Source organism: Macroventuria anomochaeta (genome assembly GCF_010093625.1).
Source record: "Macroventuria anomochaeta strain CBS 525.71 unplaced genomic scaffold BU25scaffold_14, whole genome shotgun sequence".
Lineage (NCBI taxonomy): Eukaryota > Fungi > Ascomycota > Dothideomycetes > Pleosporales > Didymellaceae > Macroventuria > Macroventuria anomochaeta.
Genome location: NW_022985375.1, coordinates 226637 through 247456, shown reverse-complemented (window position 1 = coordinate 247456; position 20820 = coordinate 226637). Strand labels below are relative to the sequence as shown.

The window sequence follows — 20820 nt, the reverse complement described above, 5'->3', positions numbered from 1 at the left end:
TTGAGTGTGTAGAATATGGGAGTGTAGGCAGTTTGGAGTTTGGCTTGGTGAAGAGGTTCGTGTAAGACGAACGGGGGCGAATTGCTGGCAGTGTACTCAGATGCAGCAACTATGGTCATTGCTCAGCCCGTTTGACTCACTCTTTGGCCTGGAAATGGCCTCTTGTACGCTGTATCGATATGGCGACTTATACGTGTCACATCAGCTTCTCTGCACTCTAGCACACAATCGAACTCAAGGGTATCCAATTACTCACTCGCTTTATACACCACCCAAAACGCCCGCTATAATGCACAAACCCTACATCCCACATCCCACACCCCACGCTCCATCATCATCGCCCTACCTAACGAATCTTGTCAATTCTCTTCTTCGCAATCCGAATCTTCCCGTCCACCCTCTCGACATCCTCCTCCAACAACCCGAGCATCGCATTCTGCTCCACAATCTCCTCATTAATAGCCACCCCCATCTGCCTCATCCTCTTCACCACCGTCGACAAATCTACCAAATCCGCATCCTGCTCTTGAATAATCTGCTTCTGCAACTGCAAAACCCCCTCGTTATCAAGCTCACGCGTGCGCTCCGTTTCCACGGGCGCACCACCCAGCACGCGGCGGCCGGAGGGTTTCGAACTTCCTTTGAAGAGCCCGGCTTTCTGCTCGGCGGTGACGGCGGCGCTGGAAGTCGAGGGTGTGGAGAGGGTTCCGGAACCGCTGAGGGCGGCTTTGGCGGCCATGGTGTTCAGGACGCTTTCGAGGCCGTCACGCTCTTTGCGCGAACTGCCTATCATGTCTTTCCGCCTGCGTACCTCGCCGTCACCGAGTTTCTCCCCGCTCCACTCATCGCCGCTTGTCCCGCTGAGGCGCCGCAGGCCTTCCTCGAGCGCGGAGAGAAGCGAGCCCGCGCGCAGGAGAGAGCGTTTTGCGTTTGCGGCGGCGTCGTGCTGGGCCGAAGCCGCGGTGGCTTGTTCACGTGCTGTTAGCCAGCGCCGCGCATCCTGTAGAGATGACTTGACTTCGGCGTGTTTGTCGAGCCAGTCGCTGCTGTCCCTCACACGGTCCTTGCCAAACTGACTCCCAGGGAAGCTGGCCAACTTCTTCGCCCCCTCGTCATCTAGTCCCAAAAACTCCCTGTACGCCTTGCAGCTCTTCCACCGCGCATCCTCGCTGTTCTCGATCGCGCGTAGATATTCCTCAAGCCCCTGCCGCCGCTTCTCGATCTGCTCTGTTGACCCGAGCGAGCTGCCGAGTCCGAAGAGAGACCATGATTTTGGCGGGAGGGAGGCGGGTGGTGCGGCGACCGAGGAGCGCAGCGCGGAGTCGAGGTTGGAGAAGTCGGTGTAGCGTTTTGACACCGAGCATGTTGCGCGCGGGAAGGGGTGGTCGATTTTGATTGTGTATTCTGTGTAAGGTTTGCCGGAGTCGGGGGTCTTTGTGTGTGCATTTGGTATGGAGATCTTTAGGGGCGCCATGGTAGGCTGTGGTGGTGGAGGTCGTAGATGCTCTGGTGTTGTTGTGGTTGTTGACGCCTGGTGGTGTCGTGTGACTTGTATGCAGCACTGGTCCTGTCGGCAAAATACTCTTCTGTAAAGGCGTTGGCAGTTCAGGGGTGCATTGGTGTTGCTGCCTGTGGAGTCGACGAAATTGTTCACATGCACGCCGACAGGTTGGAGCTTGGATGCGGCTCCAGGGTCTCGCTGCTTGACATCATCCGTAGGCACGGCAATGCGTGCCACGTGCCTCACGCTAGTCATTGCTCTCAAATGCCGCCTGCCATCCTGACTCTCTCAACACAGCCTACAACATTCAGGCTGCTTGTGCGGCCAGAACCACTTCACGTGCCAGAAGGACCAAAGACACTGAAGTCATCACAGTATGTCGGTGCGAGTGCCGTCACTGTGGCTTGAGGAAAGCAAACGTACTCGCAATTCAGAAGACGATTCCCGTCACTACTCGAATACTTTGACACTGCTTTGGATCCAATTGGTCTGCGTCTCGCAGGCAAGCTCGCACCAACCCGTATTCTCCGCAATTCGCATATCCATCACTTACCTTTTCGTATACTTACCTTCCCGCCAACTTTCAACCCGTCTTCCTCTTTCCCCTCCACCTTCTCCGTCTTCTCACGCTTCATGTTCCTCAGCTATCGCCGCCTTGTTCTTGAGTGTCGCTCCTACAAGCGACTCGGCACCAGACTCGTCTTCACTCTTCTTCGTCCGATTTCGCTTCGAGGCGTTGATGGCTTCGCGGCGCGCTTCGTGCGCTTGGTCGATGTGCACCATGGCTTTCTGCAGCGCCGGCTTTCTGGCTACCATCTTTCCACACGCTTTGACATCCTCCACAGCGCCCTTGAACCGCTGGTGACACAGCACGTTCGCCATGTGCGTGAACACCGGGTCCTGGGAGCCGAGATGGTACGCAATGAACGTCAAGACCTCAGATGTGATGGTTGTAGTCGAGATCTGGGTATTGATTGCAGTGAGCAGAGGCTTGACTGAGCTATGCGTGCTGGGAATGCCAAGACGCAGACACGCTTCGTACTTGAGCAGATTTGCAGTCAAGTCCGCGTTGACGGGCATCTTCTGCGATAGGATAATAGCGTAGATTACACTGTTCATAGCCGCTGGCTCATACTTCCCGTGAATCTTGAACTTACCCGCCCATGGCTTGGCTTCAAGTATTTCTGCTGCCCTGGCCGATATGCCCATTAGGAGGCGGGTAGGTACGTACTTATGAATAACCCGATCAGTCTTGCCATCGACGACACTGACGGTCAGTTTCCGCGGTGCTGAATACTTTACATCGGTGCTCTCTCCCTTGGGCTTCGTAGTGCACTTGCAAATCCCGGCACGGATGAGTGCATCCAGTATTGTTTTAGGTGCCTTCGGCATGTCGTCAGCCTCCGGCTTGTAGACTGTGGGCTGTAGGTACCCGAGGATCCTTGATTTTGGTTCCTTTGGTGCCTGTGGGCTGGCGACGTGGTGAATCACTATCTCAGTAGTAGTTGGGGTGCTGGGACGTGAAGGGCCTTGTGCGTCCGACATTTTGAGAGTTTGTTGTTTGCTAGGTGTATCTTGATTTCAATTTAATTTTCTCGAACTTCGTCTTATGCATAACTGTTGTGGTGAGCGATTCGAGAGGCTGGTGTATTGCTTAAGTATGATATGTTGAAACTTCAGCGCACAATGTTGAAGGACACATCTGGACCCAGAGTTGCAAAAGAAATCGGCCTTGAAACTCGATTTCCTTTGTCTAGTCTGTTGTAGTCCACTGTGCATTCAATCCACACTGTGTTAAGTTCCAGACGGCCTTCAAAGCGAAATTTGGACAATGTAAAAACAGGTAATTATCTTGCACATACAATATATAGCATAGTGCAATGCTGGGGCTGTTGGAAGAGGATCTTGGAAGGGTGGATGGGAAGATATGGATTGCGAAGAGGAGGGTTGTTGAATTTGGTGAGTGATATGTTTGTGAGGAATGGGTTTTGGTCTGGGATACATCACGAGGCATATGGCGCTGCTTGGGGATGTGAAGGGCACGAAGCGGAATGGAACTTGTTTAAGCTTGTCTGAGCTTGTTTATTGTATGTAGTAAATATCGCTGGCAATACTATCAATATCGACATTTCTCCGTTTACAGCGACCGAAGATGCTATACTGGTGTAGCACTATAGCGTTCCAAAGCTTGTATTGCGGAAAGATTGCATGGCGTTTCTAATGGCCGATCAATTGTCAAATCTGTTGGAGTTTGGTTTTCAAAGCGACAAAGCCCTGAGAAAATCACGTGCTTGACTGGGATGAATCTAGATCTGTGAACACCTTAAGCCCTTTTTTATGCTTTCCAACCTGGATGCGTTGCGCTAGAGTTTAAAAAAAGGCCGGGAAACATCTTGAAAGTCGGATGAAGAGACCTCGAGTTGGTGAGACAAACCAAAATGCCGAAGGACGCGGCAGATAGTCTGGAAACGATAATCACTGAATCCATAAGCTCCGTGCTCATGGTCTGGTCCGGACTTGTAGGTTGCTCGATTAGGGAGCTAGTAACCAAAGTTACCAAACTTTGAGTTTGTCGTGAGCACAAGTTCCCACAACGCTGACCATGAACATCGACTTCTATAGATTGCCAAAATGCAATCTCGTTCTAAAAGACTCTCCCAGCCAATTACTTGGGGTCCAAGGTGTAATCATGTTGAGACTGCAGATCCTCGTGTACTAGACCCATGACAGCGTAGACTTTATCAAGGAGCTCTGTAAATTGCGCCCCCTACCACACGGAGGACCTTTGGCCAAGTATTGTAAGTGTTCGGTGTCTGAGAGAACGATTTGGGACTGTGTATTGACTGGATTCCCGCGGATTTACGCTCAACGCTGCTCACTTCACTAGAGTCATGACCGTTCTGCTGGGTCTGCTTTAAATTCTCAACGAGTAGGAATTGAAGGTCATACAGATTGTACGTTCCGGTGGTCAGAAAGACGATTATACGAGTAGCCAGCGTAATTTCTTGAACGATTCAGAGCCTGGACCAATATGATTTCCTCAGCAACGCTGGCAGCGAGCTGCCTGACAATCTTTTAAGCAGGTCCTCGTTGACACGGAAGATTTTGAGGGATTGCATAAATGCCTCATGCTTAAGAGAGAAGTTGAAGTCGCCGAATTGAAGCGACATTTCATGAATGGCTGGCATTCCCTCGTCCCAAACGTATGAAAGCGCGTAGGGTTGGAGGTCTTCATCTAGTCTGGCGTGTCGGAGAGTGATGCGTATGAGCGCAGCCTCGTCTTCACCTCTCGATTTGAAGGAGGCGAGCCTCCTTTTCCCGAAGATTGAGCGGTCGATGTTTGGATAGAAACATGCTAACTTGGTGTGTATGTCGTGACCATGGAGGTACTCATAAATCTCTTCTGGGTATGAAAAGAGTTGTGAGGACTGGCTTAAGTGTTGCAGCCTTGCTCCGTCCCCTGTGGCTGTGCCGTGTCGCCTGGCGATCTCTACGATCAGGCTCCCGTACAAAAGCTGGCAGCGGGGTCTTGTATCACACGGGGTCCTTCTATCATCGAGATGAAGTTCTTGCAGCCTGTATGATCAGCTTTCTGACGAAGCCAATCTTCAGCCGCTTAACGATGCAGCGAGGCCGCACCGCTGGTTGTTTGTAGGAGATGGTGTTTCATCTGGTGCTCGTGTCGCCATTGTATGATGTTGACAAGAGAGCAGAGGAAGAAAGGTGGATAGGCAAGTAAGTGTGTGTGGTGGAAGAGTCCTGTGTTAGAGAAAGAGGCCGGGTCGAGGGGCCAGGGAAGTGGCGCGCAACACCAGAGGCAGGAACAACACAACGCCAAACTGACTGCTGTTGTCTCTTGAGCGGCTTACATTCATGAGGACGGTCACAAGTTTGAGCTTTCACATACAAGTACAACAGATGCTACAAACGCCATACAATGCTGCAATGCCGCCATGACCCAAAAGTCTAAACAATCCAAACCTAAGACTTCTCGCTCTCCCTCAAAGCGGAGTCACTCTCGCTCTTCTCTTTTCCAATCGGCTCTTCCGCTGGCTCGTCACCGAACAAGTCATCGAGAAGTGCATCGGCCTCCTGTTCCTGCATCTTGGATCTTGATGTTTTCCTGTCTTCGTCGGCTTCAGCTTGTGCTTCATCAAAAGCAGTCTCGGCCTCGGCGGCTGGTGCTTCGCCGTCAAGTCTGGATGCGAGACGGGCGTCGGCGTCTTGGTCGTCGAGGAAGGCTTGCGTTTCGTCGTAGGCCTCAACGTCGTCCTGATCTTGGGTGTTTTCGAGGCTTTCAGCAGACTCCGATTGCTGATCCAGCGCTGGATCTTGATCCATTGCGTGGCTCAAGACTTGATCTTGACCTTCACGCAGTGCAGCTCGGCGCTGCTTCCTCGCACTATGATCGTTCCTTGGCAGCACAATCTGCCTTAGAGGCTGTGTCTGCGCGCCTGCCTGGGTGATGTAATCCACCATCTGCACACACTTCGTAGCGAAATCACGAATTTGCGCCTCATACTCATTTGCCTTGAGTTTTTCGGAGTAAGCACTCAGCGCACCACCCTTTGCACCCAATTTGCCGGACTGCATGGTGCTATAGGAGATCTGTGTGTCCAGAAGTCTACCTGTGACGCTTTGTCGGAACTGAATGCCGGAAAAGACATACTTGACAGGTAACATGCCTGTCGCATCTGATGGGAAGCCTGGGATAGTCCATTTGGGGATGTCGATGGTGAGTGATGGTGCGGAAAGACGTCTGCCGCTTTCTATGTTCTGGCGCACTGCTTCTGACCATTCCTCGACGTTCTTGTCGTGATGACTCTTACTGCTGAATCTCAAGCGTCCGTAGCGGTGGAAGCGGATGTCTGCTGCTTGATCGGGGAGCAGAACGTCGTGAACACGCTCTTGGAAGCCGAGACTGAGCTTGTGAATAGTGGGTCTGTTGCCATCGCGGCCTGTGCGGACTTGTATATGAAGCCTTGGAAAGGCTGGGCCGACTTCGAGGTCTTTCTGATCTGGTGAAGGAATGAAATCGTACAGTAAGGCGGGTGTCTCTGTCCGCGAAAGGTTCTGAAATTCTGACGAAGCTAGCAGACTTCCCAGACCCGGGATTGAAGGCTGAAATGGTGACCGTGAGGGATCTGAGGCAGCCTCTACTACCTTGTTTGGGTCAGACAACTCCAAAGGAAAGAGTGCTTGGCCAAAATCGGCTGAGACTTTGTACTCTGGCTCCAGAGCCCAGTATCCGGTCTGTCTGTTTCGAGGTTTCGATTCTGATCCGGTGAAGGCTCCATCAACTGGTGCCCCCATAAAAGACACGACCCGGTTCACAATGCCGTGCGTACTCTGTTCGGATCGCTGCTTTGGCTCAACCCCATCCTGGGAGTTGTCCTGCTCTTCAGTTGCAACTGCGTCAGCTGAGCGGGCGACTGGCAACGCCCAGCGACCCAGGCTGAGGTCTCGAAATGAGTAGTCGAGCGACTTGGGTTCGTGAAAAGTCGGCAACAGATAGCTTCCGTGCTTCGCTGCATCCAATCTTTGAGTGTCGATTGTGCGCGTTGCGGACTCTTTGAAGGGCAAGAGTCTAACAAGTGTCCTTTTCGCCTCCGCGACAGAAGTCTCGTCCAATCCATGTATTGTCAACTGTAAACTGTGAGTGACATGCCATCTACTGACTTGATGGAACCTACTGTGTAATCGTCGGCTGCAAAGATGTCTGTGCCTGTCAGAGATGACACATAATCAGCCGGGAGGGAAGCGGCTAGACTGGTGCCGGACGATAACCTGGCCTCATTGAGCTGGCCAACCCAACGTCTTAGATCGAGCGACGTTGCGTGCGCTTTGCTGATGGCCTCTAAGATATCGTTTGCAGCGTACTCCGCCGTGGTTTTGTCGGCTGTAATACGGAGAACGTTGGCCTGCCAATGTATCTCAACTTTGGCGTTCCTGATCTTCGCAATGCGGGCGAGGTTGCTGTTGTTGCCTGCAATAGCGTCAGCGCACGACTCTTGGCGCTTCATGCACATACGTACCTCCATTTTGCAGGAGCCTGAGCTCCCATGGCCTCAGCTTGAGTTCAAGCTCTCCGGGTGCCTCGAGCTCTTCAAGAAGCTCGAGCTTCCACACGTCTCGAAGGATCTTGTCCACCAGTGTTGCCTTGCGTATGCCCCTGGTCCTCTTATTTAGGACTGTCTCAACGCCTGGAAGACGTTTCTCGATATTTGTCGTGGTTGGGTGCCACTCGCTCCGTCTTGTGGCTTTGACAGTAGCCTTTACCATCTTGAACAGAGTCTCCTGTTTTACGCTCTTCGCTGCCGAGTAGTAGTGTGACAACTGTGCCGTGGTGAATCCGCGGGCCAAGGCGGCGACCAGCTTCACGAAATCGGCAGTCGTAACGTAGTGTGGCTCGTCTGCATGGCCGCGAGCAGGGCGCAAGCTTTGGAGCTGCTTCTCAACATCCTCCTGAGTGGCTGGTGCGCTGTCCTGCTGGAGCGAAGAGAGAATGTCCGGGACTGAAATCGGCTCAAAAGGCTCTGGCAGCTTCTTGTCGGGGTCCTCGGGCGTGGGTGCTTCGTTAAGGACTAAGATGTCGGCCTCTTCATCCATGCGCTTCATGCCCAGTTTTGCCTTTCTTTGCCTGACGACTCTGCCCTTGCGAGTGTACTCCTTCGAAATGCGCAGAGGTCTGTCTGCAACATTCGCCTGGGCAGGCGTCTCTCCCAGTGCGAGCGTCTGGGAATCATCTGCGGCATCGTGGCGACGTGCAGAGGACGAAAAGCCGGCATGTGAGGGTTGACGAGGCGGCGTAGACGTTCGAGGGCGCGCAAGCTTGAGCTCACATCGGAGGCATACAAATGCACTTGAAGCACGGGTCGCAAGCATAAGGAACGCAAGGACGAAGCCAGCAATGTACAATGACGATGGATGCTGCAACGCGATCCCGGCGCTGTGAGATGTGAACTTTCCCTTTACACCGCCTATTTCTGCCGGCTTCGACACGACCTCACGTGCAAGGCGCGTTCGTACACCAGATCTGAAGGGGTCTTGAGTGCATATATTGCTTTCTATTACCCCTAGCCTTCCATCTATATTGGTCGCTTCCAACTACACAGGTCCTGCCGCAGCTCAAACTCGTCGACTTCGTGGTGTGGACGATGCCGTTTCCTCTCTGCTTCGGCCTTCATGTGGTGCGCCTGCTGCTCTAAACTCCCTCTCCCGCGAACGTGCTGCTTGGGCGAGCCTGAATGTGTACTCCCGGGCCGCAGTGTATCCTGCGACTTGCGAAATAACCGCTGACTCCCTTGCGCGTGTCGCTCGTCTCCGCTTACAGAAGCACTGCTATCGCCTGTAGCTGTCGTGAACCGTATGCCGCCGCGCTGCGGTGAGTACGGTTTTGCGCGATCGCCCCAGCCGTCTCCGCCAGCGAAGATGTCCTCGATGCACTCGTCTGCTTTGAGCTCGCCAGGCTGCGCAGACCAATATGCTGCGAGTGTGCGCCTGTACATGTCTTGCAGCTCGCTTGCATCCCTCGACTTGCTCGTCAGCGATGGTGCAGCGCCGCTGTCCTCGAGCTCTGCCTGCTCTCCAGCCATGATGCCCGCAATACCGCTGAACACCTGCGCTGTCTTCAAGGCTGGCGCAATGAAGTTCTTGTCGCCCTCTGTCTGTCGCATGTATATCCCAAGCTTGAGCGTGCTGTTGATCTTGCTGTTCTGCATGAGGTACCGTCGTGTTACTCCTGGGTCATCGCCTTCGGCAGCTGCCAGCTCGCTCTGCTCCACGTATTCGGCCAGGTTGAGCTTCACGTTGCCCAGCGTTATCCGCTCGCCTCTGCCAGAATTCGAGTACTCTTGGACGACCTCGAACTCAATCAAGTTCTCCTGCAGCATCCCGTTCTTGTCGACCGTGAGCCGGACGGGTAGTGTGATGTCATAGTTGTACTGGACTTTGTGCTCCTTGATCAGGCAGTGGTCTGTCTTGCCACGGTGCTCTGCGGCGGCCGAGTGTGGGAGGTGCCATTTTACAAAGCATTTCCCTGAAGTGAGCGGTACATTGTTAAGGTCGACGATCTTGGTACAATGAGTATACTGTAAAATGCGCCGGAGAATCAGGGATCGCTCACTCTCAGGTGCAGGTCGAACTTGGGCTGCGCATATGTCAGCCAGAGTCTGGCATATGTATTCTTAGGATATCCTTACACGGCGATTCTTGGGTACTGGTATTGTGAGCGTTTGCGCCGCAAATGCGACTGAGCGCAGCCGCAGCGTTGACATTGCTCACCGAAGGCCTGCATGGTCAAGGGAAAAGAGGGCCGCGTCGAAAGACAAGGGTATCAGCTGGTTTAGCGGTGCTGAGTGTGCGACAGAGAACCTGCGATAGAGTTGCAGGAGCGACCTGGAACAGTGAGGGTACGAAGTAAGGCCTGCATGGTCCACCATTGACAACCCGTTTCCGGTGACCCCGGCCTCCTCCACTAAAACACCACCGCAACGTCAGCCCTAGCAATGACGGCACCGAGCGGACTTCCAACATAATGACACCCAGTGCAGATGCTATTGCCGACTGCGTGTTGTCGACCTTTGAGCAACTGCCAGACAAACGCAAGCCCCGTCCTCGCAAAGATGGCTCAAGAGAATGGGTTCCTCTGAGCGGCATTGTCCTATCCAAGGGTAAAACCCCCCATCAACTTCCGAACAAGACTTGTGGCTTATGCTTATCGTATAGCAAAGACGGCAAGCTCTTATGCGTGTCCTTAGGGTACGTGCCGTCTGCATATAGCCTTATACAACCATCTACCGGGATCCCCCGCTCTATCTACCACTTCTGGCAGTGGGCTTGAGATAGTACATTGCGTCGTGTACCATTGCGTTCCTTCAAACTAGCGCTGACGATTTGGGCAGGACTGGCATGAAATGCTTGCCGCAAGATAAACTCGCAGCAGGTAACGGCAACGTCCTTCATGACTGGCATGCCGAAGTCGTTGCCGTTCGCACCTTCAATCGCTTCCTACTGGATGAATGTCTGCGAATCGCGAATCCTCCCTTCCCGGCCTCGGACATCGTCCACCAACGATCAAATTCAGAGAGAACAGCCCAGGAACCTCAACCCTTCACCATCCGTGAAGATGTACAAATTCATATGTACTGCTCCGAAGCACCCTGCGGCGACGCCAGCATGGAGCTAACCATGGACGCCCAAGAAGACGCAACACCATGGACCAGTGCACCACCAACCATCTCATCTACCCTCAACGGCTCAGATGCCCCAGCAGAAGGCACGGGAGCACTCCGGGGCCGCTCCAACTTCTCCCTCCTCGGCGCGGTCCGCTGCAAACCCTCCCGTCCAGACGCTCCGCCAACACTGAGCAAGTCTTGCACCGACAAGCTCACAATGAAGCAAGCCACCTCCCTCCTATCCTCCATTACATCGAGCTTGATATCCCCACGGAATGCGTATATCCATTCACTCACCCTCCCCGCGTCGCAATATGTACCTGCTGCATGCGAGCGCGCGTTCTCCTGCACAGGCCGACTGCGAGGACTAACCGGCGACACCATCCAAAGCTGGGGCGGAGGCTACAGATGGCAACCATTCGAAGTCAAACCCACGGAGAGAGAGTTCGCATGGAGTCGGCGAAGTATCGCGGCACACGAGAAGGCTGTGGCAAGTAACCTCAGTGCAGTATGGACGCCCACATGGCAAGAAACGCTGATAGGCGGTGTGTTGCAAGGAAGGAAACAGATGGATCCGAGGGGTGCGAGTAAGATCTGTAGGAGGGGTGCATGGAGTCTTGCAGTGCAGATTGCGGGGATCGCTGGGCTGCCGGTGGTGCTTGAAGCGCTTAGAAGAAGCACGTACAGCGAAGTCAAAGGCGCGGATCACCTGCAAGACCGGAGAAAAGTCAAGAAAGACACTCAGGAGCAAGGATTGAGCGGCTGGGTGCGCAACACAGGCGATTCCGATTTCGCTCTCCACACGCCTCCATCATAGCTACTTACACTTAGACACCACAACAAATCATACACCATCACACACTTCCAACCCCCTCCTTACACAACCCCCAACCACCAACCCTCCCGCCCCACCGATCCGCAACAAGCTCACAAACCCCCACCATCTCAACGCCCCTCCTCCTCCCCCTCTCCCTGCCCCCAGCATCCGCACAATAAACCCTCGCATCCATCTTCCCTCTCGGCAGCATCGTCACCAAAGCATGCGCATCCGCATACCGACTCAACAATCCCAGCAGCGCCGGCATCGCCTGATTTGAAGAAAAGATCGACGGCCGGGGTGGAGGTTGAGGGACGTAGTTTTGCTGTGGCGCCGGTGCGTTTGCTTGTGGTGGTGGGATTGTGTGAGAGGGAGGTTGGCGTGTTGGTGACGGGGTGCGCGGTGGGATGCACGGATTCAGCAGGATGGTGTGAAGAGCGTAGGTGCGCGTTAGATTTGTGAGGGTGGTGAGGAAGGTTGTGGCCAGTGTGTTTGAGCGGATGGCGTCACGCTTTAGGAGGGGGGTGAGGATGTGGGAGAGGTTGTCGATGAGGATGAGTTTGAGTTTTGGCTGGGGCTGGGCTTTTGGTGGGTCGCGTTGTTCTGGCTGTGCAAGTGGTAATAGGGCGGGTGTCGGTGCTGTTGCTGGCGGTGCTGCAGTGTCGAAGAGCATTTCGTCGTCTGAGGCTGATATGTCTGAGGCCTCGTCTTCGCTGTCTGCGATTTCTGTCTTCTTTGGCGGCGGTGACTGATTTTCCTTTGTGATCATCTCCGCTGGTATGTTGACTTCTTCCGCGTTCAGCCTGCCTTCTTGTGCACCATGGTTCTCTGACTTAATCGCCCGTCCCTCAAGTCCATCCCTCAGCTCGCCCACCGCTTCCCTCGCACCCACAAAATCGAAAACGCGCATAATCACCACCCGATCTAACACTCTTGCCGCCAAACCCTCCCTCTCCTGCTTCTCACTCTCATCACCCGTTGCTCCATCCACATCAGACTCTTTCTCCAAACGACTCAGAATCCGTGTATACAGCCCCACAACATCAAAATTCCCCGTCGTATCAACAACCGCCACCATTCCCTCAGCATACCTAACAAGACAATCAACAAGAAGTGTTTTCGCCAGGTCATCGCGTTGACTGCTTGTTTCGCTGCTGAGTGCTACTACCCTGCCGCTCTGGAGGGTGGGGCCGAGAGCATCGTCGAGACTCTTGACGCCCGTTTGCAAGACATATGGACTGTCGGAGGGCGCTACGGAGGTTTTGGAGATGTTTAGACTGTCGAAGATAGTGGTGAGTGAGGAGGGGGAGAGGAGTGAGGAGGCGAGGAGTGATTTTGCGGGTCTTGCTGATGTCTTGGGAGAGTGGGGAGGTGGGGGAGGAATTGCAGCCATCTCCTTCTTTCCTTAGATCTAGCTCTTGCAAATCGTTCAACCGTGATGTTGTCAGATCAGTAGTCCGACGTGGCGCAAGCTATCTCGGAAGTTTACCTAGGGCTTGATGCTTTCACTAGCGTACGTCCGAATCCGGTAATGGCGATAATTAGAGTGGGAAGGCAGGATTGTGGCTGAGGCTTCGGAACCCAGCCGAAAGGGAACTATCGAATGATCGTCGCCTAGAAGAGCGGTGTTGTTATCGGCTTCGAGGAGAAAGGTTGGGGTGGTGATGAGAGGCAAGGTGCCAGGTACAAGGCGCCGGGCTGGCGGCCGAGCGATTTGGGTGGCAGACCGGAAGGATCGTGGCTGCAACAGGCAACGACCGTCGATGTTTGGGCAAGAAATGCAACGTGTGGTTGGGGTTCGGGGATTTTCTACAAAAGCAATTGCTGGCAAGGAGCCTGGGGTCGAAAGTACATGCATAAAGGGTAGAATGTCGTTGCGATATTTGATTTAGCTACAAGTTTCTATCACGCCGTAGTATCACATATGAATTGAGCTTGCTATCCGCTCATCCATGCACTAAACGTTCGCTGTAAAAAGCGCAAGAAGAAAACTAAGCCCTTTTTGGGATGCCTGTAATAACCCAGAGGAATTGACCAATATACACGGGAGTAGTATCCAGACCCTTATCCCAAATCCCAACGTCCTATACGCCTGATGCACATATGAGAAAAGATGCGTTCCGTGAAGATGTGTGACAATGGAAGTAGAAGAATGTCTAGGTGGCGCCTGGGGAGTGGTTGCCGCTCGGTGTTGAGGAAGCTGTGTTGTTCGCCAATGTCCTCTCAAGCTTGCCGTCTGCGCCCGCCCTTGATACTCTTCATGCGCCCAAGAAAACCAGTAGGCTTCGACTCGCCCAGTGAGCCCGCGCTGTCGGTGGTCACTGCGCGGTGCAGAGGAGCACGGGGAGGCGATTCGTCCTTGTAGCTGGAATCTTTGGCCTGGATTGTTGCGCCCTTACTGTCGTAAGCCTTGTTGTACTCGTCAAAGAACGGGTTCAGCTCTGTCGCCTTGTTCTGGGACAAGGGTCCAGCGCTGTAAGGACCCTGCGGGCTGGTCTGGCCTCCATATCGCGCCTCGGGAGACTGAATACGGGGTCCATCGCCATATTGACGTCTCGGCTGCGAAATTCCGCGGAAGCGCTGAGCAATAGACTTCTTGCGTCCAAGACCGTTAATCTCGTTCGCCCTCTTCTGCTCAAAATCCTGCTCGACAGCGGTGCGTGATGCGGGTGCGCCCTCCAAAAAAGTGGATGTGCCCAGGCCGTGTGTTTGTTCGCCGTGGACTATGTCTTCGCGGCCCTTAGCACTGAATTCGCCTTCGGGGCGAGGTGCCTTCTTCCACTCGGTGTCGACACCTCCGAAGTCTGTGAAGCCCTCTGCGCCTCTGCCGTGGATCCTGTCAAGATCGATTTTTGAGTTCAAAGGACCTGAGCCACCGAGTGAGTTATTGGCAGATCCGACAGGGAAAGCATGCATAGGAGCACGCTGATCCTTCTTTCGGTTACGGTGTGGCTGGACTGCATCATAGGGTCCATCGTGATGGATCATGCTGGGTCCGTAGATACCGGTGACGTCGAGCTTGTCGATCAGGTCAAGACCCTGAGGCTTACGCACTTTCCTTGTGCCGCTCGACTTGCCATCTCGGTCTTTCTCTTCCCTTTCCCTACGACGCTCACGACGCCTGCGATCTTCCTTCTCCTGAGCTGCCTTGTCAATGATGGAGGAGTCAGAATTCCTGCGTGGGCGGCGCTCTCGGCGTTCAGGACTGCTCTGCATAGGGCGGCGTGGCTCTGGGGGTCCTCGGGGACGAGGTGGGCCGCGGGGAGCTCCTCGCTGCATGTCCCTTTCTTCCTCATCTGAGCGTGATGGGCGGTGGCCTGCGCGGGGATCGGTGCCGCTGCGGTTGGGCATGGGCCGCGGTGGTGCACGCCGCCTGTCCTCGTCTTCGATTGTGAGGTTCTTCTGTACGAGACATGGATAATTAGCAAATGTGCCCACAAAAGACAAAAACCGCTCCATGACGCTTCTGAGCAGCAATTGCATCTGGAGTGGCAGGACACAAGGTTTTGTTTGCAGTCTTGCGAGATGCAGCCAGCCGTGTGTGACGTGCCAACGCGGGTAGCAGACATCTTCACCGACGGCAATTGCGGGAGGGAGGGACGTACAAAGAGCTCTTCGGCGGCTGAGCCGTTGTTGAAGGTGTCCTTCTTAGGAGACGCCTTCATGGTGGCCGACATGTCGATGAGATCGGTCTTCTTGGCCTCCTTGTTGAACTCGGCTTCGAACGTCGACAGAAAGGGATTGCGCGACATGGGCCTGCTGGCGGAGCTCGAGCGGTCCGACTGGGTTGCGGGCGAGGGAAAGCCAGGGGAGGTCGCTCTGTTGCGGAAGGGGTTGTTGGAGGACAGGTTGAGAGAGAGGCCGGGCGACGGACGTCGCTCTGCAGAAGATAAGGTTAGCGAACAGGACTGCGACCAGCAAGCCCCTCGATTTCGTCACTGAATGCAGCGAAATAGGTGAAACGGGCGCCGATAAGGGGCCTTACCTGGCATTGACGGTTCCGCGAGCATGTTGCTGCCGTTGTTCAGGAACCCTGCAATATTTGCGATAATGCCCAATCAAACACGGGAGGCCGGGCGTCTGCAGGTGACGGCTGGCTGGTGACGGCTAGCTGGTGACGCGCAAACACTCGCAAATCCTGTTCCTGCGGAATGGTACTACTCGCAGGCACAGTCCAGGTGCTATGGTATCGCAGCACCGGATAGCGCAACAAATGCAGAAAGGGGCGGCGTAAGACTGGCGATACTGATGTTGGCGTGTCTCGCCCGGGAAATGGACGTGTTTTTGTTCGCCGCGGAAGGATGGCAAGCGGGGCGTTCTTTAATGGCCGCGTTTGAGGGCTGTTATTAGTGTATGCCGCGCTTAGTGAATATGCAAGCAAGGCCGGGCTGGGCTGTCAGGAGGGACAGTGACAGCAACGTGGGAGAGAAGAGGGCCGCCGAGAGATAGTGGGCAGGGCAGCTCGGGGCTTAAGAAAGGGAGAGAAATGGGAAATGGGTGGTCGAGGCAAGCGTCGATGGGGCAGGAGGCCATGCTAAGGTAGTCGGTCCCTGGCGAGCGTGGCTGCCGTTCAGTAGGCCATGTTAGGCCTCTTTGAGGCGAGCTGGACTGCAAGAAGGCCGCTGATTCGCGCGACGGTCACGAGCGAGCTGCTGCCGGAGTGCTAAGAGGCCCAGCTCGACGTCCGTTCCGTGAAAATAGAGTCGCTACAGTAAATGACCATGCCGGCCCTGGGTTGCCGGGCTGCACGTCGCTGTGGGGTTCGAAAGAGGCGCGGCCCAAGCTGCAGGGCGCTGAATCTCGTTGTTGCTTGTTCTCAGCGCCCCTTCACTGACACGAACAACATTGAATTCCTCCAGGGCTGCGTTGAGGCCGCCGCATCCTTTCACCAGAGCCAGCACGCGCTCACTGATTCCCATCCACCCAATTTCACCTGCACATCAGCGCCCCATCAGCAATCACCGCTGCTGCGCAACGCTGACCGCTGAATCGCTCAGGCACTCGATAGGGCTAGCTGCCGGCCACTCATAACTGCGGGGAACACCTCGGGACCCTGGATTTCATTATTCAAGAGCCTCAGCGCCGATCTGAACGTGCCCTGACCGCACGCCGTGTGCCTGAACAGCTGACACTGGTCTCAACCACGCCCAACCCAAACTTCATCATGGCGACCTCGAACCCTGCCCACGAGAACGCTGACGTACCGCGAACCGGTGGTTACACACGCTTCGAGCTCGAACTCGAGGTTCGTCCCCTATCCCGGCGACGTCATGTGCCCCTGGTCTGTTTCGATTAACACGCCCCTAGTTTGTGCAGTGTCTTGCAAATCCTGTCTATCTTAATTTTCTGGCAACGCAGAAAATGTACGAGAAGCCCGAATTCGTGGCCTACCTCGGCTACCTGCAGTACTTCAAGGATCCCAAATATGCAAAGTTCTTACAGTGAGTCCACATTAACGACCTTTGGACATTGAAGGGCCTGCTGACTGAGGATGCGTCCGCAGCCACCCTGGGCCGACGCTCCGAGCGCTAGAGCTGTTGCAACAGGAGCGCTTTCGCCGCGAGATACTGAACCCTGGCCTCATGCAAAAGCTTGTCGTTGAGGGCCAGAGGAATGCGGTGCCTGGTCAGCAAGACTGACGAGGAAGCAACAAGACTGCATTCTTCGAAAGCCAAGGTCTAGAGGCCAAGATGTCGACGACTCTCAGGAGCCTGCATAAGGTATGCTTAGTCACTTGTTGCTATGCTCACAGCCTGCACGAACGTTGTGTGCGAATTATATCCGCATGATGAGTCTATCGCAGGAAAGGCAGGTCTCACGATTCGGGACAGGGCTAAAAGCACTACGGAGAAACTGCCGCTGGAGAACATGGTGCCCATGCAGGCAGACTGTTCAGTCACAAAGGCCAGTAGGTGGCATTGCAGCCCAGACTTTGGTTTGCGATGGGTGCTTCCGAGCAGCCATTCGAAGTTGGCGAACAAACACCCAAAACAAACAGAGAGCGTGCACATGTCGATCAGGGTGTCACGACAGCAAATGCGGCTCAGTATAGCCATTCCGTAAACAATTCCGCCAGCATGCAAGCCATGTTCATCTGAAGTATTGACAATAGCAACAATGTGCACATCGCAACTTTGACGACTGCTGTCAGGACTAAAACAGACAAGCAATCAGGCACATCCATGTTTACTGTCAATTGCACGTGATGCCTGATTGTTGTTCGGTGCCCCACATCGCGGTATCGCGGCGTAGTTGCAACATGACGAAACGCCAGCTACCATCAGGGTACTTGCTGCCCCTCAACACACGAACTTCTCTTCTTTGCGAGCTTCCTCCGCTATGAGACCTGTCGCCGAGGCTGAGTGCGTTTACTGTAGCTTCTGTACCTGCATATTGCCCTAACACGCGACAGGAAGCACTGGCGTCAGCTTGACGACTTCCACTCTCTCACCGATCTCAAGATCCATGTCTCTTCGCATAAAGAGCCACAGATAACTGCAAGCCTTCGCTCGGTCTGCTGGAAGGTGCCAACGGTCCTCAAATAGCTCCATCCTTCAAGCTCACCACCACCATAGATCTTTCTCCTCTTCAAGACGCTCGACCGTTCGTCATGGCCGAATCACCTTGCCGATTCGCGCAGGACATACGACTCGCTCCGTTCACACTACTTGCGCGCCATCGAACATCCTGATGAGCTTGAATCATCGGTAGACCCCCTGAGCGACAATGACGAGGTACTTGAACTCTCAACTCGGCCCCACCTACCTGAGTACAATGAGTGTTGACCTGTACTAAGCCTTGAAAGTCCCCATGGTCAGCCCTCCGAGCAGACGAAGGCTTACGCGCCGAGATCTTCCAAGACATCGAGCGATGCATGCCAGACAACGTCTACTTCCGCCAGCCTGCGACACAGAACATGATGTTAGATATATTGTTCGTATGGTGTAAGATGCACCCAAGTATTGGCTACAGACAAGGCATGCACGAAGTGCTAGCGCCTCTGCTCTGGGTTGTCGAACGAGACGCCGTGGATGTGAGCGCGAAAAGCGCTGTCGATCAGACTCTTGCAGATATGCTCGACTCGACCTACATCGAACATGACACACATACCCTGTTCGCACTCATCATGCAGACCGCGAAATCGTTCTTTGCGCCAGCAGATCCCAAGTCAACATCTAAAGAAACGCCAATGCTTGCTCGAAGCTCAAGGATCTTCGACACATACCTACCGAAGGTCGATCCAGAGCTACATGCTCATCTGACGCAGCTGGATATTGTCCCGCAAATCTTCCTACTGCAAGTCATCCGCAGTCCTATTATTGCTTCACTAATGAGATGTAGACGATGGATACGCCTTCTCTTTGGTCGAGAGTTTGATCTCGATTCTGTCTTCGACATGTGGGGCGCTCTCTTTGCCATCGACTCATCATTAGAGTTGGTCGACATGATCTCGATAGCGATGTTACTCCGAATACGCTGGGAGCTGATCGCAGCAGAAACCAACGAGGCGTTTGCCCTGCTATTACGGTATCCGGAGCCCAGCGCGCCAGCTTACACCTTCATCAAGGATGCATTATATTTGCGCGATCATCTCACCCCTCAGGGTGGCGCCGAGATCATAACACGCTATGGCAAGCAAGCACCATCGATTGAGGCCGAACCAGCTGCGAGTAATCGTGCACCTTCACCCGCACTATCTTTCGCTTCAAGTCGCACTAGACAAAGCGTGGGCTCTCCAAAGAGCTTCCTAGGCCCGCAAGGAGCTGGACTGGAGGCAGTGTTGCAAGGTGCTGCCAAGAACGTTCTTGAACGGGGATCACAGTGGGGCGTTGGAAGAGCCCTGCGAGACGCTGTTGGTGAGGTGCGAAAGAACGTGGAAGCTTACCAGAACGGTGCAACTTCAGGGCAAACCACGCCAAGGTCTGGAGGAAGAGAATTCCGAGCACCTGGATTGCTGAATACGGCCGCAGCCAACCACCGCCCTGGCCTAGATCGAACGCACTCTGCCAACGCGCTGAAGGAGATCGCAGAACTAGAGAGGAGAAATAAGAACTTGGGCAAGATGTTGGAAAGCGCTGTAGCTGAGCTGTGGGAGCACCATCGAGAGCAGACAGAAAATCAAAAACCCAAGGATGAAGAACACAGCAACAAGGCGGCAATGGAAACACTGAGCCTTGCCATCGCAAAGGTGCATCTCGTCCAGGCTTATCTCGAGGACTCGTCAATTCCGCTTCCGGTGGACGAATCAACCGATCAAGCAGCTACAGCAAATGCAGCCGCAAGTCTGGCTCCGCCATCGCCCGTACCACCTGAGCCTACAGTAGTTGCACCGCCAACTGCCAGCTCTACTGTTTCTACATCGGCACCGATAGCCACAGAGACATCACAAAAACCTTCGTCACTTACCCCGCAAGCCTCCCCTCCAACTTCCAAGCCTCCCTCAGCGAAAACTCCAGCCACCTCACGCCTGGCCCCACGTTCACGTCCACAATTGACTTCATCAAATTTCTCTTGGATGTTGGGTGAGGAGTCAGCCTCATCGAACTTCGCCTCTGGCACTGCACATTCAACGTTTGCTTCGGATGAGAAGCGGCGCATGAAAGGGAAGGGCTTCTTATTCGGGGATGAAGATGAGGATGATAGCAGTGCAAAGGAAACTAAGGGCAAGAGAGGAAGTCTTAGTGGGAAAGTTGCCACGAAAGGCGCGAAGGCCAAAGGGAAGCATGTCCCAGATGTGGAAGTTGAGGAAGAGGTCATCAACTTGGAGGATGTTGGCAGGAGAGGCGTCATCTAGGCTGGGAGTTGAGATGTCACTACAGTTCCATGGCCCACGTCACGCCACGCAACATCAACATCTTCGATCTTAGCCTTCGATGACATGCACAGTAGGATCAGACTGCGACATCAAAACTCACCACATCTGCCGTCCTATGACCTACACGGAGGCTGCTCACTATGCACTCACGGCCTAATCAGGTATGGCTCCCGTCACCCTGCATACGGTCCCACGAAACTTGCTCATTAGCCCACACACCCACGGCTTCAGGACAACGCCAAACGGTAGTCCATTCGCTTTCCGCCGTCTTAGTAGCCGTAAACTTAGCAACCTTTGCGCCGCTATACAGGCAAGAGCGGCTATCGGCGTGTTGGGTGCCGAATGCGGTGACAAACCGGTGATCTACGCCTGCTCGTGCTCGGTGAGTGGGACTGGATCCGAGTGATAAAAGCCCCCGCATCTGCTGCCCCTCCACAGCTCTTTCCTTTGCAAACGTTCACGAACACTCACTACAAATTTTTCAAACCCTTTTACCAAACCCACTACACAT

The 20820-nt window shown here is 54.2% G+C and overlaps 9 protein-coding genes across 9 annotated transcripts; 3 read left to right on the top strand and 6 right to left on the bottom strand.

Annotated features, from left to right (window-relative positions):
- Positions 1 to 8: 8 nt before the first annotated feature.
- On the bottom strand, positions 9 to 1680 carry BU25DRAFT_366671 (uncharacterized protein). Its single transcript, XM_033703852.1, has one exon. The coding sequence runs from the start codon at positions 1472 to 1474 to the stop codon at positions 347 to 349; it is 1128 nt and encodes a 375-aa protein (XP_033562310.1). The 5' UTR covers positions 1475 to 1680; the 3' UTR covers positions 9 to 346.
- A 172-nt stretch (positions 1681 to 1852) lies between these two features.
- On the bottom strand, positions 1853 to 3046 carry BU25DRAFT_490759 (uncharacterized protein; the record flags this gene model as incomplete). Its single annotated transcript, XM_033711513.1, has 1 exon — positions 1853 to 3046. One exon carries the CDS (start codon positions 3044 to 3046, stop codon positions 2126 to 2128), a length of 921 nt encoding a protein of 306 aa, XP_033562309.1. The 3' UTR covers positions 1853 to 2125.
- Positions 3047 to 5050: 2004 nt separating this feature from the next.
- Positions 5051 to 8396, bottom strand: BU25DRAFT_391627 (uncharacterized protein). The gene is made up of 3 exons (XM_033704619.1): positions 7537 to 8396; positions 7195 to 7487; positions 5051 to 7147 (listed from the first exon to the last, which is right to left on the bottom strand). The coding sequence occupies exons 1-3, from the start codon at positions 8384 to 8386 to the stop codon at positions 5483 to 5485; spliced, it is 2808 nt and encodes a 935-aa protein (XP_033562308.1). The 5' UTR covers positions 8387 to 8396; the 3' UTR covers positions 5051 to 5482.
- Positions 8397 to 8555: 159 nt separating this feature from the next.
- On the bottom strand, positions 8556 to 9909 carry BU25DRAFT_410234 (uncharacterized protein). The gene is made up of 3 exons (XM_033706235.1): positions 9703 to 9909; positions 9627 to 9650; positions 8556 to 9573 (listed from the first exon to the last, which is right to left on the bottom strand). The coding sequence occupies exons 1-3, from the start codon at positions 9775 to 9777 to the stop codon at positions 8590 to 8592; spliced, it is 1083 nt and encodes a 360-aa protein (XP_033562307.1). The 5' UTR covers positions 9778 to 9909; the 3' UTR covers positions 8556 to 8589.
- A 63-nt stretch (positions 9910 to 9972) lies between these two features.
- Positions 9973 to 11498, top strand: BU25DRAFT_410233 (uncharacterized protein). The gene is made up of 3 exons (XM_033706234.1): positions 9973 to 10173; positions 10229 to 10264; positions 10399 to 11498. The coding sequence occupies exon 3, from the start codon at positions 10412 to 10414 to the stop codon at positions 11492 to 11494; it is 1083 nt and encodes a 360-aa protein (XP_033562306.1). The 5' UTR covers positions 9973 to 10173; positions 10229 to 10264; positions 10399 to 10411; the 3' UTR covers positions 11495 to 11498.
- Positions 11499 to 11531: 33 nt separating this feature from the next.
- Positions 11532 to 13150, bottom strand: BU25DRAFT_490755 (uncharacterized protein; the record flags this gene model as incomplete). Its single annotated transcript, XM_033711512.1, has 1 exon — positions 11532 to 13150. The coding sequence occupies exon 1, from the start codon at positions 12885 to 12887 to the stop codon at positions 11532 to 11534; it is 1356 nt and encodes a 451-aa protein (XP_033562305.1). The 5' UTR covers positions 12888 to 13150.
- Positions 13151 to 13717: 567 nt separating this feature from the next.
- On the bottom strand, positions 13718 to 15504 carry BU25DRAFT_339995 (Pal1-domain-containing protein; the record flags this gene model as incomplete). The annotated part of the gene is made up of 3 exons (XM_033702793.1): positions 13718 to 14977; positions 15100 to 15374; positions 15480 to 15504. 3 exons carry the CDS (start codon positions 15502 to 15504, stop codon positions 13718 to 13720), a joined length of 1560 nt encoding a protein of 519 aa, XP_033562304.1.
- An 834-nt stretch (positions 15505 to 16338) lies between these two features.
- On the top strand, positions 16339 to 17581 carry BU25DRAFT_410231 (mediator of RNA polymerase II transcription subunit 31). Its single transcript, XM_033706233.1, has 3 exons — positions 16339 to 16739; positions 16802 to 16935; positions 16998 to 17581. Exons 1-3 carry the CDS (start codon positions 16659 to 16661, stop codon positions 17131 to 17133), a joined length of 351 nt encoding a protein of 116 aa, XP_033562303.1. The 5' UTR covers positions 16339 to 16658; the 3' UTR covers positions 17134 to 17581.
- A 252-nt stretch (positions 17582 to 17833) lies between these two features.
- BU25DRAFT_490752 (RabGAP/TBC) lies at positions 17834 to 20288 on the top strand (the record flags this gene model as incomplete). Its single annotated transcript, XM_033711511.1, has 4 exons — positions 17834 to 17856; positions 17907 to 18018; positions 18070 to 18228; positions 18300 to 20288. 4 exons carry the CDS (start codon positions 17834 to 17836, stop codon positions 20286 to 20288), a joined length of 2283 nt encoding a protein of 760 aa, XP_033562302.1.
- Positions 20289 to 20820: the final 532 nt, after the last annotated feature.

What these genes read in the sequence shown, in the direction of transcription:
- BU25DRAFT_410233 (XM_033706234.1), top strand. Translation starts at nt 10,412, where the DNA reads ATGAAATGCTTGCCGCAAGATAAACTCGCAGCAGGTAACGGCAACGTC.
- BU25DRAFT_391627 (XM_033704619.1), bottom strand. Translation starts at nt 8,386, where the DNA reads ATGCTTGCGACCCGTGCTTCAAGTGCATTTGTATGCCTCCGATGTGAG. An exon ending in CAGGCTCCTGCAAAATGGAG is followed by an intron (nt 7,488 to 7,536) that starts GTACGTATGTGC and finishes ACGCTATTGCAG; the next exon opens with GCAACAACAGCAACCTCGCC. An exon ending in TTGCAGCCGACGATTACACA is followed by an intron (nt 7,148 to 7,194) that starts GTAGGTTCCATC and finishes CACAGTTTACAG; the next exon opens with TTGACAATACATGGATTGGA.
- BU25DRAFT_410231 (XM_033706233.1), top strand. Translation starts at nt 16,659, where the DNA reads ATGGCGACCTCGAACCCTGCCCACGAGAACGCTGACGTACCGCGAACC. An exon ending in GCTTCGAGCTCGAACTCGAG is followed by an intron (nt 16,740 to 16,801) that starts GTTCGTCCCCTA and finishes ACACGCCCCTAG; the next exon opens with TTTGTGCAGTGTCTTGCAAA. An exon ending in AAATATGCAAAGTTCTTACA is followed by an intron (nt 16,936 to 16,997) that starts GTGAGTCCACAT and finishes ATGCGTCCGCAG; the next exon opens with CCACCCTGGGCCGACGCTCC.
- BU25DRAFT_366671 (XM_033703852.1), bottom strand. Translation starts at nt 1,474, where the DNA reads ATGGCGCCCCTAAAGATCTCCATACCAAATGCACACACAAAGACCCCC.
- BU25DRAFT_410234 (XM_033706235.1), bottom strand. Translation starts at nt 9,777, where the DNA reads ATGTCAACGCTGCGGCTGCGCTCAGTCGCATTTGCGGCGCAAACGCTC. An exon ending in CAGTACCCAAGAATCGCCGT is followed by an intron (nt 9,651 to 9,702) that starts GTAAGGATATCC and finishes ACATATGCGCAG; the next exon opens with CCCAAGTTCGACCTGCACCT. An exon ending in AGTTCGACCTGCACCTGAGA is followed by an intron (nt 9,574 to 9,626) that starts GTGAGCGATCCC and finishes CATTGTACCAAG; the next exon opens with ATCGTCGACCTTAACAATGT.